Source organism: Notolepis coatsorum (assembly GCF_963971535.1).
Source record: "Notolepis coatsorum genome assembly, chromosome: 14".
NCBI lineage: Eukaryota > Metazoa > Chordata > Actinopteri > Aulopiformes > Paralepididae > Notolepis > Notolepis coatsorum.
In genome coordinates, this window is record NC_140178.1 from 78,401,624 (window position 1) to 78,420,205 (window position 18,582).

Sequence of the window (18,582 nt, forward strand, 5' to 3'; positions counted from 1 at the left end):
CCAAGACCCACTGGCAGAGGTCATAGTTCAGTTTGGAGGGGACTATGGTATTGAATGCTGAGCTGTAGTCGATGAACAGCATTCTCACATAGTTCCCCTGCCTCTTGTCCAGGTGTGATGCTGCTGTGTGCAGCACATGGGCTATGGCGTCCTCCGTGGACCTGTTAGGGCGGTATGCAAATTGCAGGGGGTCCAGGTTGATGGGGAGGGAGGAACAGATGTAGCCCTTCACTAGCTTCTCAAAGCACTTCATGGCTATGGAGGTGAGAGCTACAGGGCGGTAGTCGTTGAGGCAAGCGGGCGTAGATTTTTTGGGTACAGGGATGATGGTGGACTTCTTCAGACAGGTGGGGATGACAGCCTGTTCTAAGGACAGGTTAAAGATGTCAGTGAATACCGGGGCCAGTTGGTCGGCACAGACTTTTAGGACGCGGCCGGGGATGCCGTCCGGTCTTGCTGCCTTCCTGATATTCACTTTTTTAAAGGTCCGCCTCACCTCATGCTCTGTTACCCTGAACACTGAGTCTCCATCAGCAGACCCCCCCCCCCCCCCATTGCCGTGGCTTGTAGGCTGGTGTTGTTATTCACAGCCTCAAACCTCACATAGAAGGTATTGAGATCATTTGCTAGGGAGATGTCACTGTTCAGTTTGAGGGAGGTGCCTTTGTAATCTGTCATTGTTCTGAGGCCCTGCCACATACCTCTAGAGTCAGCCTGTTCAAACTGAAGTTCAACTTTATCCCTATAATGCCGTTTTGCCTCTATTACTGATTGATTGATTGATTGAAAACTTTATTAACAGATTGCAGAATGGGTACAATACAGTACAGCTCAATACACACAATTGTTAAGGGGATGCAGACCAGAGAAAGACTTTCGTCTTGTTTACATCAGGGTCCCCCATTTTCAATTCATCAGGACATATATGACATACATGACATACAGATAGTCAGTACTGCTACATCTATACATTTATGACATACCAGATTTGCAAATACAGTACTGTTTGTGATACAGAAGGAGTCAAGAAAAGGGAGTATATACATTTGACGTAGAAACTGTACATTGGAGGAGGTTGGGTGGGGGGGGTTGGGTACATTGGGATATTGACAACCATACTGGGTAATTTACATTGGAGGTGGTTGTGGGGGGGGGGGGCACACTGTATAAACAAGCAAAACTGTACATTGAGGGGGGGGGGGGGGGGGGGAGACACTGTACAAACAAACAAAATTGTACATTGGACTATTGACAAAACCATACTAGGTAAATGACTGTACATTGGAGGGGGTTGGGTTCGGATATTTACAGGGGCCAGTGTTGAATTGCAGTCTCCCGTAGGTGTCCCTTGAGAGAGGTTTTGAAAGTGGGTAGTGATCCACATTCCTTTACAGCTTTGGGTAGGGCGTTCCACATTGATGTGGCATAATTGCGAAACGTGTTTAGTCCCTTATTTGAGCCGAATCTGGGTTTAACATGATTTGTGGAGCTCCCTCTGGTGTTGTGATCGTGGTATTCACTGACCTTTGGGAAGTATTTTGACATGTACATGGGTACCTTGGTCGTGTAGTGTATCTTGTAGACCAGGCCCATTGCAAGTTGCTGTACTCTGTCGTCTACTCTAAGCCATCCTAGGTTGTCAAAGTGGGCAGGGGTGAGGTGGGTTCTAGGAGTAAGGTCACTTACACACATACTTTCAAAACCACTCAAAGAACACCTACGGGAGACTGCAATTCGAAACTGGCCCCTGTAAATGTCCCAACCCCCCCACCCCCTCCTAATAGACAGTCTCCTCCCCCACCGTATGTATATATTCTGTTAGGATCTATGGGTAACAGTACTGTATATTTGCATATCGTATGTCACAAATGTAACAGTACTATATACCTGTATGTCATGTATGTCCCTATGCCATGATGTCATATATGTTGTGTATGTCATAAATGTCACTATGAATTGAAAATGGGGGACCCTGATGTAAACAAGACAAACGTCTTTCTCTGGTCTGCATCCCCTTAACAATTGTGTGTATTGAGCCGTACTGTATTGTACCCATTCTGCAATCTGTTAAATAAAGTTTTCATTCATTCGTTCAGAACATGAACTTGTCATGTGTCCTCCCAACCACTGCAACACGAGACAACAGAACATGAACTTGTCCGCCCTCTTGTTGCAGTGGTTGGGAGGACATGACAAGTTAATGTTGAGACAACAGAACAAAAGATGTGACAGACTATGTTATGTGCGTCCTTTCACAGGCGTTGCTACTTCTCTGGCTACTTAGGCGAAAAACGCAAATCGTTTTGAGAAGTGATAAAACCTTTATTTAGTAAAAAATAAGTTTCCACTGCGATTGATGGGTTTACAAAAATGTGCGCTTTATTTGAACAGTAGCTAGTCTATCTCTGATGGACAATTTGAACAGAATGAAGAAAGATCCTGAATAGGACAGGACCGAAGTTTGACAATATTTTAATCAGCCTTCATAAAATGTTTACAAGTGTATTTTACATGTTAATCTTACAAAACGTTTAGACATGACACATTCTAGCACAAATAAGCATAAAAAAAACCAACACACAAATCACAATTCTATACCGTTTTATATTACAAATGCATATTAACAAATCATTCTTTCAAAGCACCAGAAGAATATGCTGTACAAAAAAACAAATGTTAGTCAGTTAAAGGACAATGCCCGTTTTTGACATGTGGGTCCCAAGTCATTCTCGTCTCGATAGAAATTGTATTTCTTCAAAATCTTTTACCACCCCCTCATGATTCTCTACTGCCGTTTGCTTCCTGTGCATCTGAAAATCTATATTGAACACCAAATAAACCCACAAAAATCATACTAGTAAAATGCTATGTTGATACATTTGGCAATGGTGAGAAGAACAAAAGAAAAAAGCTACCACATATCAGTAATATACAAAACTATAAAAATTATGAAAAGAATATGACATCAATTTTACATCAAGAATGACCTGGTATCCACGTATCAAAAACACTGGTATTGTCTTTTACATTTTAAACTAAATCTTCAATTATGCATTTGTGCCTGCTCGTCAGTACACATTCTATGCTTATTGATGCCATTATTTCCGAAGCTGGCAAACTTGATTATGCTTTGGGATAAACCACTTGAATCCATGCACCTCGCTACCCAACTACACATCTATCCTGCCAGCTCGTGTCATTCCTAAATCATGACATCGAGAAGCCTAATATGGCAGCAGTGATTCAGGTTGCAGCCAGATGCCCCATTCCCGTGCCCTGCATACACTCAGCCACTTTCCCAAAGGGCAGTGAATGCTGTTTTACACACCAATTCAAGACAAGAGAGTTTTTGACTGGGTTTAAGGTTTGGTGGTGCTGCGGGGAAGTCATGGTAGCTTCTGGGTGGCGGTGCTGCAGGAGAAGTCATGGTAGCTTCTGGGTGGTGGTGCTGTGAGGAGAAGTCATGGTAGCTTCTGGGTGGTGGTGCTGCAGGAGAAGTCATGGTAGCTTCTGGGTGGTGGTGCCGAGGAGAAGTCATGGTAGCTTCTGGGTGGTGGTGCCGAGGAGAAGTCATGGTAGCTTCTGGGTGGTGGTGCTGTGAGGAGAAGTCAAGGTAGCTTCTGGGTGGTGGTGCTGTGAGGAGAAGTCATGGTAGCTTCTGGGTGGTGGTGCTGTGAGGAGAAGTCATGGTAACGTTGTGGTTTAGGGGAAATCTTCAGCCAGGCGTTGCAACATACTTTTGGGGAGGCTCAAGTGAATGGCATCCAGGTAGTGGAGGAACCTTGGGAGGAAACAAAATGTCTCATTACAGATACATTTTAGGACACACTAAACATCACCTTCTACGTATCTACATAATCTCCACCAGACTCTTGACAGAAATGGTGCTAAATAGCAACAAATATCCCTAACCTTATCTCCTTAATGATATCTCTCTCCCTCAGTCTCTGGAGCTTTGTCGGTTAGGTCAAAGGCGTTTCAGAATCTTTAGTGAATATAATTTTCTATAATGTCACTGCTCCAACTGGCTCCACTTCATTGATTTATTTTCTTTTTGAGCGTCGATGGGGTGCTATCTGCATTGTCCAGGCAACTAAAATCGACCTGTAAGTAGAACTAAGCTAACGCTAACTTCACTAGCGTTATAACCAGACAGAATTGGCTGTCAGCTACTGACTCTCTACAGTACAAACGATTATTTATTAGTAACCCAACACATCTAAAATTGAGGAGAATGAGGTGGTGGTTATGTGAACCAAAGACATACTGAAATACCTTTGGTCTAACCAAGTGTTATGTCACACAAAGAAATTTGACTATTTATTTAGGAAATGAATACGTTAATTTCACATACTTCTCCAACCGTACCCAGGAACCCTGCAGCATTCAAAGCCCCATAAACATTTTTTATTGACTAAGGTTGCATGCATGCATTAGGTCACTGGCATGCACTGCAAAGTCCTTGTTGCATTTTAACACATAAAAGGGTGCAACACATTACTGCACACCGCAAACCACACAAGTTTCTAGATGCTTATAGCCATGCATTTATGAGTCAGCTAGTGGGTGCAACATCTTATCCTTCTAGTCTCCGTGTCTAACAACGGCAAACTGGTTTGGTTTCCATCTACTCACCTCCGCTTGATCTTGCCCTGCTCCTTGAGCTGCTCTGATCTGCAGATGGTGCGTAGGGTGGGGAGGTAGTCCAGGGCCACTGCAGGCCTGTTCCCCCACACTCCTCTGGACAGCAAGGTCTCCACCACCTCCCTCCTTCTCTGGAGCAGTCTGGGACAGAGAGAGCCAAAACCTCCGGTCAAACTCCAGTCCGGGACTGAATGACACTTTTACATACTGTAATTACGAGTCATAAATCGACATGATATGATATATATATATATATATATATTATTTTTTTTGTAGCATTTTTACAGCTTTATTGGTCACGCAGGACCGACAGAGGAGAGGGCGAACGGGAGGAGAGGTGGGGAGGACATGCGACAAATAACGACGGGAGCTGGGATCGAACCCGGGTCGGCCGCGTAGGTGCGCGAGGCACTATGGTATGCGCCACGAGGGCGCCCCGATAAATGATATTTTAACAAATTGATTATTCTTTTCATGCAAGTCATCAGAATAACTTTAGTAACTGGACAAGGTTAAAAATGTATGCACAATTGTTCAAAGTTCCACCATGTAATCTATGAGTACTCCCATCACAGAATGTGAATGAATACAAAAGGCCTTTTCTAGTGTATCCTGGTGATTTCTAAGATGGCCTCTATAGAACCTTGATCATTGTTGGAAATGAGCAGTGCGTTTGGTGTGTAGACTGTGCACAAGACACAGCTGCCACAGGGAGGTTCAGCTTTGCCACATTGGTTTCTGAGTCTTACACTCAACAATGGTGTTCACACAGATGAACATAAAATCTAAATGTTCTACCGCAGCAATTTTAAGGTGTACCTGCCAAAGTGACCACTCAGGCATGTAGCCCGAGTGGTTTTAAAAATGGGAATTGACCATATTCACACGGTAGCCACTTTGCTCTTATGTTATGCACAGGTTGCAAATATGGTCAATGGCCCCTCTATCGAGACATAATCTGTGGCTTCCAGTGTGAGGAGATCAAAACTCACTTTGGTTGACAGGGGCCGTCCTGAGTGAGACTGAAGCCTTCTATGTGTGGAGCCACAGGGAGGGTCAGTTCTGCCACTGCCTCCTTCCCCACCTCCCCCTCTAGTTCCTGGGCTTTGCTCCAGGCCTCCTCCACCGTCGCCCTACACCTGCGGAACCCCAGCGCCTCCACACCAGCCTGGATCTCCACCGCCAGCTCCCCCACCGCCCAACTCCCTCTGCCGAACTCCACCCTGGGCTCGTCCGCCATCCCATCTCTCACTTCTGCGCCACCCGAGAGGCAGAATGTCCTGTGTGGGTCGCCCCCTGGAGGGGACGTTGTGCGGAGGAGTAAGTTGGAGTCCAGGTAGGACATGTGGTCCAGGAAGTCGGCTATGGAGCCGAGACAGAGAGAGACTGGGACACTCTTCTGCCTCTGCTCAGGGGTCAACGGTTCCCTCTTTATCTTCACCGGAGCTGGAGCCACCTCCACATCTTCACCCTGAGGCCCTTTGACCACCACCTCCTCCTCCTCCTCCTCCTCCTCCTGAGGAGCACTCTGTGGTTCTTTCAGAGAAAGGAAGCAGTCCTCAGAGTCTGACAGGGTGTCCTGGTCTTGTAGACAGTGCCTCCTCTTCTTCATCCTCTTGGACACTTTGACAGGACTCTCGGCATCAGAGTCCTCGGTCACCTCTGCTTCCTGCGGCTCCCTGGTGTGGGGTTTCAGGGCGTCGGGCGTCAGGCCTGTAGAAGGCAGCTCCCTGGTGTGGGGCTGTGGGCCTGTAGAGGGCAGCTCTTCTGGCTGGACACTAGGCCGGTCTTGTGGTGTGGGGGTTGGGGTGGTTAGCTTTGTGAGCGGTAAAGGTAGAAGTGTCTCCATGTTAGAGTAGAGCAGGTCCACTCCTCTTCTCCTGCTGGCTTTCAGTAGTTCCCAGTTTGCCGCCTCCTGAACTGGACACTGGCTCTGGAAACGCAACACATTACGGTTATGGCTTTGTGACACACAAGTATAGCCCACATATATTCACCAGGACATGACATGTCTTTTATTGGACTTGGATTCCAACACACTAACCGTTTAACAGCCAAGTCATGAAGCTACTTGTTTGTCCCCTCAGCTACCTTAAATTCACCCCGTCAACCCCAAGCTGTCATGCTAAATATCATCAATGAAAAACTAAATATTCTCTTTTCTCTGGTAAATGAATTCCAAAAGTGCCCTTTTCTTGCATTTGGGCTTCAGGATGGCATTCTCGTGACGTTACCTTTCTACATAATCGTTCTGTGGTCTTAGAAAGACCGCTCTCATAAAGTAGTCTAGGACAGCACTCAATTTGACTTTTTACTGTGACAAGTAGTAGTTAAATTAGGGCTGTCAGTTTATCACTTTAATTAGATTGATTAATTAATTACACAGCAAATTATCGCATTATGAAAATGAACGCAAAATTAATAAAAACATTTTATTAAATTGTAATCTCATTCATTCCATAAGAACGTAGAATAAACATTTATACTTTTTTTTTATGGTCCATTTGCATGTTCTTGGTATCTGATTCTAGGGACATCTATGGATCTCAGGGAATGTATTCCCAGTGTCAGAAATACTGTGTCTGTTACTAGGCGTAAGTAATTTTTTTTTATCTTTGACTGTGAATAACACCATGCTAAAATTGACCAGACCTGAGAAATCTAAGCAAATTAATAAAGGGAAGATGATTAAACAAAATGTTTTGTAGATACAGTACTGAATTCTGCCATCCGGACACATGCAATTTGAAATATGCATGTATGCATAGAATATAGATTAATTCATTACAAATCCTGTAATTAATTAGATAAATTTTTTAATCACCCGACAGCACTGGTCTAAATGTGAGTTTGATAGAGAGCCTAGCGTTACCTTGAGCAGGTCCTGCATTTCCTTCTCAGGGTCTACATTCAGCAGGCCAAGCATGCTCTCAGTGCAGCCGCTGTCACAGGGAGGTAACGTCACTTCACACACAGACCTGTCTGCTGCCTCTCCAGACTCCTCTGCTTTTGGTTTAGTGTCTGGGGCTGAATGAAGGAAATGGGAGGGAAAAAAATAATGATTTGGTTATTATATTCCATAAAAGTCCCTGGCAGCTGGTGGCTTCGTTAAGGTTAAGTCCTGCAGTCCCTTGTTAAGGTTAACGTTAACGAGGGCCTGCAGGACTTTACATCACAAGAGCCTGCAGGACTTTACATCACGAGGGCCTGCAGGACTTTACATCACGAGGGCCTGCAGGACTTTACATCACGAGGGCCTGCAGGACTTTACATCACGAGGGCCTGCAGGACTTTACATCACGAGGGCCTGCAGGACTTTACATCACAAGAGCCTGCAGGACTTTACATCACGAGGGCCTGCAGGACTTTACATCACAAGAGCCTGCAGGACTTTACATCACAAGGTACTGCAGGACTTTACATCACAAGAGCCTGCAGGACTTTACATCACAAGAGCCTGCAGGACTTTCCATCACGAGGGCCTGCAGGACTTTACATCACGAGGGCCTGCAGCACTTTACATCACGAGGGCCTGCAGGACTTTACATCACGAGGGCCTGCAGGACTTTCCATCACGAGGGCCTGCAGGACTTTACATCACGAGGGCCTGCAGGACTTTACATCACGAGGGCCTGCAGGACTTTACATCACGAGGGCCTGCAGGACTTTACATCACGAGGGCCTGCAGGACTTTACATCACGAGGGCCTGCAGGACTTTCCATCACGAGGGCCTGCAGGACTTTACATCACGAGGGCCTGCAGGACTTTACATCACGAGGGCCTGCAGCACTTTACATCACGAGAGCCTGCAGGACTTTCCATCACGAGGGCCTGCAGGACTTTACATCACGAGGGCCTGCAGGACTTTCCATCACGAGGGCCTGCAGGACTTTCCATCACGAGGGCCTGCAGGACTTTCCATCACGAGAGCCTGCAGCACTTTACATCACGAGGGCCTGCATGACTTTACATCACAAGAGCCTGCAGGACTTTACATCACGAGGGCCTGCAGCACTTTACATCACGAGAGCCTGCAGGACTTTACATCACAAGGGCCTGCAGCACTTTACATCACGAGGTACTGCAGCACTTTACATCACGAGAGCCTGCAGGACTTTACATCACGAGGTACTGCAGCACTTTACATCATGAGGGCCTGCAGGACTTTACATCATGAGGGCCTGCAGGACTTTACATCATGAGGGCCTGCAGGACTTTACATCATGAGGGCCTGCAGGACTTTCCATCACGAGGGCCTGCAGGACTTTACATCACGAGGGCCTGCAGGACTTTACATCACGAGGGCCTGCAGGACTTTACATCACGAGGGCCTGCAGGACTTTCCATCACGAGGGCCTGCAGGACTTTACATCACGAGGGCCTGCAGGACTTTACATCACGAGGGCCTGCAGCACTTTACATCACGAGAGCCTGCAGGACTTTCCATCACGAGGGCCTGCAGGACTTTACATCACGAGGGCCTGCAGGACTTTACATCACGAGGGCCAGCAGGACTTTCCATCACGAGGGCCTGCAGGACTTTCCATCACGAGAGCCTGCAGCACTTTACATCACGAGGGCCTGCATGACTTTACATCACAAGAGCCTGCAGGACTTTACATCACGAGGGCCTGCAGCACTTTACATCACGAGAGCCTGCAGGACTTTACATCACAAGGGCCTGCAGCACTTTACATCACGAGGTACTGCAGCACTTTACATCACGAGAGCCTGCAGGACTTTACATCACGAGGTACTGCAGCACTTTACATCATGAGGGCCTGCAGGACTTTACATCATGAGGGCCTGCAGGACTTTACATCATGAGGGCCTGCAGGACTTTACATCATGAGGGCCTGCAGGACTTTACATCACGAGGGCCTGTAGGACTTTACATCATGAGGGCCTGCAGGACTTTACATCACGAGGGACTTGATTTGAACATCAGCCAAAAGTAAGAGCGTAACTGGGAGTGACATTGATGTTAGCTTTCACTCTATTTACATTTAGTCATTTAGCTGACGCTTTTATCCAAAGCGACTTACAAGTTCTGTATGACAAGTCAGCAGGAAGGGCACAACTCTATCAGCTGAGTAACAATGTTCATCAAGGTGTTGCATGTTACAGTGTAGGTTAGTTTATTAGGTGCATGACAGTAAGGTTAGTTGGGGTTAGATTAAAGGGGAACTATTTTACTATTTCTTTCACTATTTGGGCACTTTTACACAATTCCTGTGAGTTTATGAAACACCTCTGTAATTATATATATTTTTTAATTCATTGTTTTGTATTTCTAATCAAGTCCTCAAAAACAGCATTTTTCTACCTCAAGATCTCAAGCCGTTTTGAGGCTGGGCTCCTAAACCACTGTGTGGCCTTCGCGGCATCTGGGACATTAACATGCAGCGGTGTCTCTCTGACATCACAAATCATCACATTTTCAGATGACTCAGTTCAGTGAGGGTGAATATTGTGAGAGGAGAATTGGAAGAATGCGCCAATATGAGAATTAGAGACATAGATCATATTAATATAAGTCCATATAGCTAGGAAACAATGCTAAACACTGAAAAAGGCCATTTATAAGATAGTTCCCCTTTAAAAAAATTATAATAATAATTCCATTATTTCAGATAATGGTTGAAGAAGTACGTCTTTAGTCGACGGCGAAAGATTGGACGGGATTCGGCTGTCCTAACTGGGGTGGGTAGTTCATTCCACCATTGTGGGGCAAGGACTGAGAATAGGCGGCTTCTCTTTGATGACCCTCCCGGAGCTTGGATAGGAGTAGGTCTGAGGCGGCCAGAAGATGCAGAGCGTAGGGGTCTTAGTAGAGACCATTGACCGGAGGTAGGCAGGAGCGGTTCCCTTTGGCGCACGGTATGCTAGGTCGAGGGCCTTCAAGCAGATACGTGCAGCAATGGGGAGCCAGTGCAGGTCCCTAAGAAGTGGGGTGACATGGGCCGACTTCGGTAGGTTTGAGATCAATTCAACTCTATTGTTGAGCACCAATGGGAATCAAGTTTTATATGACTGGAGAGAGAAGTGGAATGTAAAATAAAAATATGGATGATCAGATGGATGATTTTATGGAATTTCTATTCAGTGCAGGAGTGGTCAAAAGGGACAAAGGTGGCGTGGGATTTTGAATACAAAAACAATTAAAGAAAATTGTTGTTGTAGCATGTTGGTACATATGCATGTATTTATCAAGCATCTCAAAGTATGAGTGCTTATCGGAGATCAGTCACAGTGAGGTGTAACCTCAGCAGGGCTCTACGCTAACCTTTTTCACTAGGGGCACAGGTGCTCCTAAATGAAAAAATTTAGGAGCACACAAAGAAATTTAGGAGCACCCAAAAATATTTAGGAGCACAGTGAAAATATGTCAAGTAACAGATTTTTTTTTTTTTTTTCAAAAATAAATGTATATTTGTACTGTGCGTGCATGTGCAAACGGGAACGGGACACATCTGTGCAATAGCACATACCACCAAAGTCACTGGCCCACTGTGTGCGTGTGTGTGTATCATCTGCGTGTGCAAACGGGAACGGGACACAGACATTTGAACTATTAATTAAGTGATTAATGCCTACTATGGCAAAGTTGTAGCCAACAACTAGGCCTGATAAGAAAGGCAGTGACATTGAACAAAAAGGAGACACTGGCTTTACAACCAGGGCCATCAGTAGAGGGGGGAGCTAGTGTTGCTCTTTTAGAAAAATAATCCTTTCAGGGTTGCCTATTGAAATACTGTACACCTCCAGTACAGAAACATTGTTTATGAGTTTGCGTGTCAGGTAGACCATTGATTGACAGTCGATTCTGCCAATTACGACGTCACACCGTTGCACTCTGGCCGTCCGATGCTGTAGCTAGACCCTATTGCCACACCGCTTGCACTCTGGCCATCCGGTGCCCACCTCTGCGGTTGATAACGCTAGCCAAGTTAGCTGTACACACATACACAGTGGGCCAGTTGTAGGGGTGTAACAATGCATAGCAATGCATCGATCCTACTTTGCAATATTTACAAAACATGACATCGTTTTCTAACTCTAGCCATGGGGAAATGTTTAGCCAATTCACGTTAAATTTGTATGTCTTCCCTCCGGCTCCAGTGGGTGTAGCTTCGCTAGCTACAGTTGGTGTAGCCTCGCTAGCTTGGCCAACTTCGCTAGCATGCTGGCTAGCGTCAGTATCTTGGTTAACGTTAACCATCACCTCTGTAACATGAGCTGCCTCGCCTGACTTCTCATTCTCCGGTATCTTTCGCGCAAAATAAAATTGAATGGGCTTCGACATGGCTGTATTGTCTGACTCAGAGACAGACAGTGACGCTGATCGTTACTTTCGGTTTCCAGTCACGTGACCACAGGAAACTCTACTGTGATTGGAACGTTTATGCGGCTGTGAACTGTGGGACTTGTAGTTTTTTAACGATTCTCGCAGCCGAGAAAAAAAAGGACGAATGAGGCTGTACTCTGCACTCGCCGGCCCCACTCGCACGCCGTGCGAGCAGGGAGCGAAATTAACTTTTTGACTCACCGGCCAGTGGCGGGTAGATGGGAAGAGTCTACCCGCCAAGCATATTTCTTACCTGCCAAAATTTTTTTGATTAAAAAAAAATATATATATATATTTTATATAAAAAAAAATTTTTTTAATAAAATATATATTATATAATCATACTTGTAGTTGTATTATCTGCGAGACATCGCCACCACGCAATAAGTCAAAATGCTTGCTATCTGCAAACAGCTCCACTGTCTGTGTGTATACTTGAGTAGCCTCCAGCTCCAGCAAGGATTCTCCGGCCCTGCAGCTAGACCCTATATTCAGCTAGACCCTACATTCAGCATGCAAGGATTCTCCGGCGATGCAGCTGGACCCCATTTTAACGTTACGGTTCTTTTGTCAAATCACATTCAACATGCCCTCAGCTAGAATACGCATTCAATCAATGTTATAAGACATTGATATCAGGAGCTATCTGTAGCTACTGCTAGCCCGGTAGATAACGTTAAGACAATTTAGTTTACTGGGACAGATGGATCTAACGCGAGCTAGCTAAGCTAGCTAACGAGGGACCGGAGGTATTATGCACTCGAGTAGACTATTGCTGGAGCATTTGTTGATATCAGCAGCTATCAGTAGCTAGCCAGCTAGATACCGTTAGACAATGCCTCGTCATGTATTAAACTAAAAGTGAATAGTTGACTGGGTCATTGTTTAAACAGTAACGTTAGTTCATGGAGGTCCGATATAGACTAGAGCAGACGGAAGTAAACAAGCCAAATGATAGCTTCCGATTGGTCATTTGCTTTTTTTTCTCATGAAACCAGTCACGTCACTCTACTGTGATTGGACCGTTGACTTGAGTGCGATGTGGGACTTGTAGTTTTTTAACAATCTCGCGGCGGAGAAAAAAAAGACGAGCGGCTATAATCTGTACTCGCACAAGAGTATCGTTATGATTTATGAACTACACGTCTACACGCCACACGGCGGGCAGCCCTCTAAGTGTCATGCGCCAAAGGTAAAAACAGACCGCCCCTGGCGGGCGGCGGGCTTTAGTTTCGGTCCCTGCGTGCGAGTACTTGATTTTGCAGGTTCGCACGCACATATGTTTAGGGGCATATGTGAGCAATATGGTCGCACTGTAGAGCCCTGCTCAGCAGTCTGATCCTAGGTCAGTACTCCTATTCTTAAAAGCTTGATAAATATGGCCGTAGTGTACAACGCATTCAGGGCTATGAAGTAGCAGTAAAACAGAACCAAGTGATCTCAGTCAGGGTTTCCGTTAGAATTTTTTTTTGCAGGTCTGAGTGTCCGGTAGATTTCAATATACCGGACAAATGGGATAAATTCCGGTCAGAGTTTATTGAGCTTAAAAACAATTGATAGGCCTATATAAAGAATGACATCATCAAGGCATTTATAATATTTTAACTTAAAACTAGACTACTTTTGCGTATATACAGTCATTAATATATTCCAAATAAAATAAGTCCCTCGAGATTGCGTGCTGCTGCCGACTTGAGGTGTCGGTGGGCAGTCTGCCCGACCTTAATAAACAGCAGTCTGTTATAATCACATTTTTATGAGCTAACGAATTCCGTTATATTGGACATTTGTATTAATTATATCAAGCGAAGAACTGAGAAATTTGGCAGAGAGACGGCAACATTATCGTGGGTTTGCGCCGTGATGTATATCTCCACCTCCCAACGACTTGGTGCTGCTGCTCATAATGTCCGGTGAAAATAATTCCCTCTAAGCACAATTTGATTATTTGAATTGTATTAAAATAGGCTAAAATTAAATAGCCTATGCGATGAACGAAACAATCATTACATTTGTCGTTGCTTCACCAAGCAGCCGGTCAATGACATCCTGTGTCAGCGAGCTGGCAGCTGATATATTTACGTGAAGCATGGAGCAGGAGCAGACAGAGCAGAGCAGCGGTGTCAGCAGCGCCCCCACCCAACAGCTGAATTGCCAATGGCTGAATTGGAGTACTGCACCCTGCCAAGCCATGCTTCACGTAAATATATCAGCTGCCAGCTCGCTGACACAGGATGTCATTGACCGGCTGCTTGGTGAAGCAACGACAAATGTAATGATTGTTTCGTTCATCGCATAGGCTATTTAATTTTAGCCTATTTTAATACAATTCAAATAATCTAATTGTGTTTAGAGGGAATTATTTTCACCGGACATTATGACCGGAGAGATTAGATATGTCGGACTTCACCAGATTTTGCCGGTCAAATACCGGTAATTACCGGCTAACGGAAACGCTGATCTCAGTAGCAGTAAAACACAACCAGGTGATCTCAGTAGCAGTACAACACAACCAGGTGATCTCAGTAGCAGTACAACACAACCAGGTGATCTCAGTAGCAGTACAACACAACCAGGTGAGCTCAGTAGCAGTACAACACAACCAGGTGATCTCAGTAGCAGTACAACACAACCAGGTGATCTCAGTAGCAGTACAACACAACCAGGTGATCTCAGTAGCAGTACAGCACAACCAGGTGATCTCAGTAGCAGTACAACACAACCAGGTGAGCTCAAAAGAATAAACGAATGATCAGCCACTGCCAATATTTCCATCCATCAATGGATATTATTATTCAAACTCTCCTCTCCCTCCTCTCCCCCTCCCCCCCCCCCAAAATAGTGTCTTGGCCATCTCTTTACCAGTGTGTTCTGTGTGTGTCAGTGGCCTGGTTATGTGGCGGCCCCCGGAGCTGCGTGTCCAGAACTGCAGCTGCAGCAGGCTCTGTCTGACGTCGCAGCGGTTGAGGCGGAGCAGAGAGGCGACGTCCCGGGGGTCAGTCCTCATGTCCTCAGCCAGACACAGCAGCCGCAGGTAGCTGTTCACATGCAGCTGCACCAGACGGAGTTAACAAACACCATCAATTACACATGACTGGGTTAGTGATATTGAGGTTTAACGGTTTAGAAAGAAACCATTTATTTCTTTATTTTGTTTACTACGCCGTTTAGGGGGAACTTGTGTCATAACAATGTGTATGTGACAAATAAACATTGCCTTCAGTGAGATTTATTTTTGCCATCGTCTGTAGTTCATTGGATAGATTTGAATTCCTAAAACCCTTAATTAACAACAAGTATATAAAACAACTTACATACATTTTATGATTTGGTTTATTATAAAATTATGCAAATAATGTACAAAGCTAAAGCAAAGTTACTCCCGGACGGTGTGCAAAGGTCTTTTTCAATACATGAAAGAAAATATGATTTGAGAGACATTTGTAAATGTACTGTTCAAAAAGATAAGAAAGGGATTAAAAGGAGATGTATTTCTATTGTTGGGGTTAACTTGTGGAACAATGCTGATATACATTTAAGAATGAGTAATTGGCTTTTGGTTTTTAAGAAAATAGTTTGTATGTAGCTATTTTTGAAGATTACAAATGTGAATAATTCTTTTGTTATTTTCTTTTAGAATACTGAGTCTTAATTTAGTTAAGAATATAGGACAGGCATGTATAAGCATTATGCTTCAGTCTGTACCTTTTCAATCACTGCCAAATCAAAGATTGTTGAATGATATTGTATTGTGTGTATATTGTATTGTGTGTGATGACTGAATAAAACTACTACTACTAAAAGCTAATACTACTAATTGGAAAATATGTCTTCCCCATAGTATCCTAACCAATGAAGCTTCAGGCTGGGCCCCCACATCATGTAACTGAGCTGTATTCAACACTACATGGACTAATCCTCCTACAGATTATTCAAGACAAAATCTAACTCAACAGCTCCAACAGCAGATTGTTCATAGTTTTCTATGTTTCTATGTTTGGGATTACGTGCATAATAAATCAGCTTTATTTTACAGCAAAATGCCCTTTTAAAAAGGGCCACATCAACATTCAGTCAAGAAGATAAGATACCACTTTCCTCTATGTGTTCAGTAGAGAGCTATCCGGCTGCAAGCTAGCCTAGTTTAGCACAAATGAATGGAAGCGGATACAGATCAGCTAGCATAGCTGTTGGTCAAAAACACCTTTCTTTGAGTTTTAAAATAGGCTAGCTGATCTGTATGCGCTTCCATTAATTTGTGCTAAGCTAGGCTAGCTTGCAGCCGGACAGCTTTCTACTGAACGCAGTAGAAGCAAAGAGGAAATTGGTATCCATCTTCTTGTCCGACTATGGAGAAGACGGAAAGCGTATTTCCCATAATGTTGGTGTGTTCCTTTAGGCAAGAGAAACTGAGAACATAGGCTCCTTTAAAGCTCAGGGTTCCTCCACTTACCTCTGAGGGCGTTTTGAAATGGATCTCTTCAAAGCTGCCGTCAAACATGCTGCTGAAATTAGGATCTAAAAAGAAAAAGGGGAATCTTTTGAGTTAACCCTTTCACTGCCGCACTACCAAACTGTTAACCCTTTCACTGCCACACGACAGCAGGTTAACCCTTTCCCTACCACACTACAGAAGGTTAACCGTCTGTAGTGTGATAGTAAAGGGTTAACCTTCTGTAGTGTGGTAGTGAAAGGGTTACAAGGGTGCGACAGTAACATGTGTGCCAACAACATAACAACAGCAGCACTCCACTGACCGCTGGTGGTGAGGATGACGGGTCTCTTAGTGGTGGTCATGAAGGTCTTGATGGCAGCCAGGAAGCCTTGATCATCATCCAAGACAACATCCACCTCCTCGAACAGGATGAGCGAGGTAGCAGTCTTCTTGTTCTGCTCCTCCGTGGGGGTCTGCTTGCAGGTGGAGGTGGAGTTGGGTGGGGTTTTCACTGGAAGCTCCTTATGCTTATTGGCAGCCTCCTTTGCTTTTGTTGATTTCTTTGGAGCGGCTATGATGATGAAGATAGAATAGAATAGAAGTACTTTATTGATCCAGAGGGAAATTCAACACTACAGATCGCTCACAATAAACATTTAGGTAGTCAAAAATCTAAAATAATAAAGATTATATGAAGGGGAAATTACGAACAGGTTCTTCCTATGTAAGGTTTCACCAAAGCAATGTTTGCATTTTGAAAAAGGGTAATTCCACCTTATTTGACCTCCAGGCTGCAATTCTGCAAAAAGTTGACATTTTCTGCTATTTGGTTACTTAGTTAGTTTTTAGGACTCAAAATAAGGAACATGTGATGTGATGACATCATGGAATGGCATTGCCCAAGATGGCAGAAAGAAAATCTTAACAGCAATATTCCTGTATAGATATAAAACATCTAAAAAAATTACATTTTATTCTACATGTTTTATATACAGCGCAGTCTGCAAATCAGAGTCCAGCAAAGGTTGTTATAGTTTTGACTCTATCCTCTACATTAAAACATTGGATTTGAAATGGAACATTGGGCCTTTGATTGATTGATTGAAAAGTTTATTAACAGATTGCAGAATGGGTACAGTACAGCTCAATACATACAATTGTTAAGGGGATGCAGACCAGAGAAAGACTTTAGTCTTGTTTACATCAGGGTCCCCCATTTTCAATTCATCATATGACACACATGACATACAAATAGACAGTACTGCTACATCTATACATTTATGACATACCAGATTTGCAAATACAGTACTGTTTGTGATACATACAAAATCCAGAAACAGAGTGTATATACATTTGGCATAGAAACTGTACATTGGAGGAGGTTGGGTAGGTGGGGTGGGGTTGGGTGGGGCTGTACATTGGAGGTGGGGGGGGGGTTGGGTAGGGGGACACACTGTACATTGGAATACTGACAAAGCCATACTTGGTCTTTACTGTACAACTGGGTTAGGACATTTGTAGGGGCCAGTTTCGAATTGCAGTCTCCCGTAGGTGTTCTTTGAGTGTTTTTGAAAGTGGGTAGTGATTCACATTCCTTTACAGCTTTGGGTAGGGCGTTCCACATTGATGTGGCATAATTGCGAAACGTGTTTAGTCCCTTGTTTGAGCCAAATCTGGGTTTTACATGATTTGTGGAGCTCCCTCTGGTGTTGTGATCGTGGTATTCACTGACCTTTGGGAAGTATTTTGACTGTATATTGGTACCTTGGTCGTGTAGTGTATCTTGTAGACCAGGCCCATTGCAAGTTGCTGTACTCTGTCGTCTACTCTAAGCCATCCTAGGTTGGCAAAGTGGGCAGGGGTGAGGTGGGTTCTAGGAGTCAGGTCAAGCAGTAGTCCGACTACCGGTAGTTTGTTTTGAGATGTTTGTAATTTAGTTTTTAGTGCCTTTGAGGTGCTTTGGTACCATGAGGTGCAAGCATAGTCGTAGTACCCTTGAATGAGTGCTCCTGCCAGAGTCTTCAGGGTATTCTTGTTTACCAGAGAGGAGATCCGGTACAAGAATCGAGTTCGTTGGTTGACTTTTTATTACATTGGATGCCATTTTGTCACAGGAAAGATTAGCCTCTAGGATGGAACCCAGGTAGGTAATTT

At 44.5% G+C, this 18,582-nt stretch overlaps 1 protein-coding gene across 2 annotated transcripts in view; it reads right to left on the reverse strand.

The window, feature by feature from the left end:
- Nucleotides 1-2,396: 2,396 nt before the first annotated feature.
- The window catches only part of atad5a (ATPase family AAA domain containing 5a), a 38,021-nt gene continuing 21,835 nt past the window's right edge, over nt 2,397-18,582 (reverse strand). For both annotated transcript variants that reach the window (XM_084328426.1, XM_084328425.1), the window contains exons 16-22: nt 16,751-16,999; nt 16,447-16,511; nt 14,856-15,045; nt 7,517-7,671; nt 5,637-6,577; nt 4,636-4,785; nt 2,397-3,781 (exon numbers count right to left, since the gene is read on the reverse strand). In XM_084328426.1, the coding sequence (XP_084184552.1) occupies nt 3,703-3,781; nt 4,636-4,785; nt 5,637-6,577; nt 7,517-7,671; nt 14,856-15,045; nt 16,447-16,511; nt 16,751-16,999 (1,829 nt within the window). In that variant the 3' untranslated portion in view covers nt 2,397-3,702. The remainder of the gene's footprint in view (nt 3,782-4,635; nt 4,786-5,636; nt 6,578-7,516; nt 7,672-14,855; nt 15,046-16,446; nt 16,512-16,750; nt 17,000-18,582) is intronic.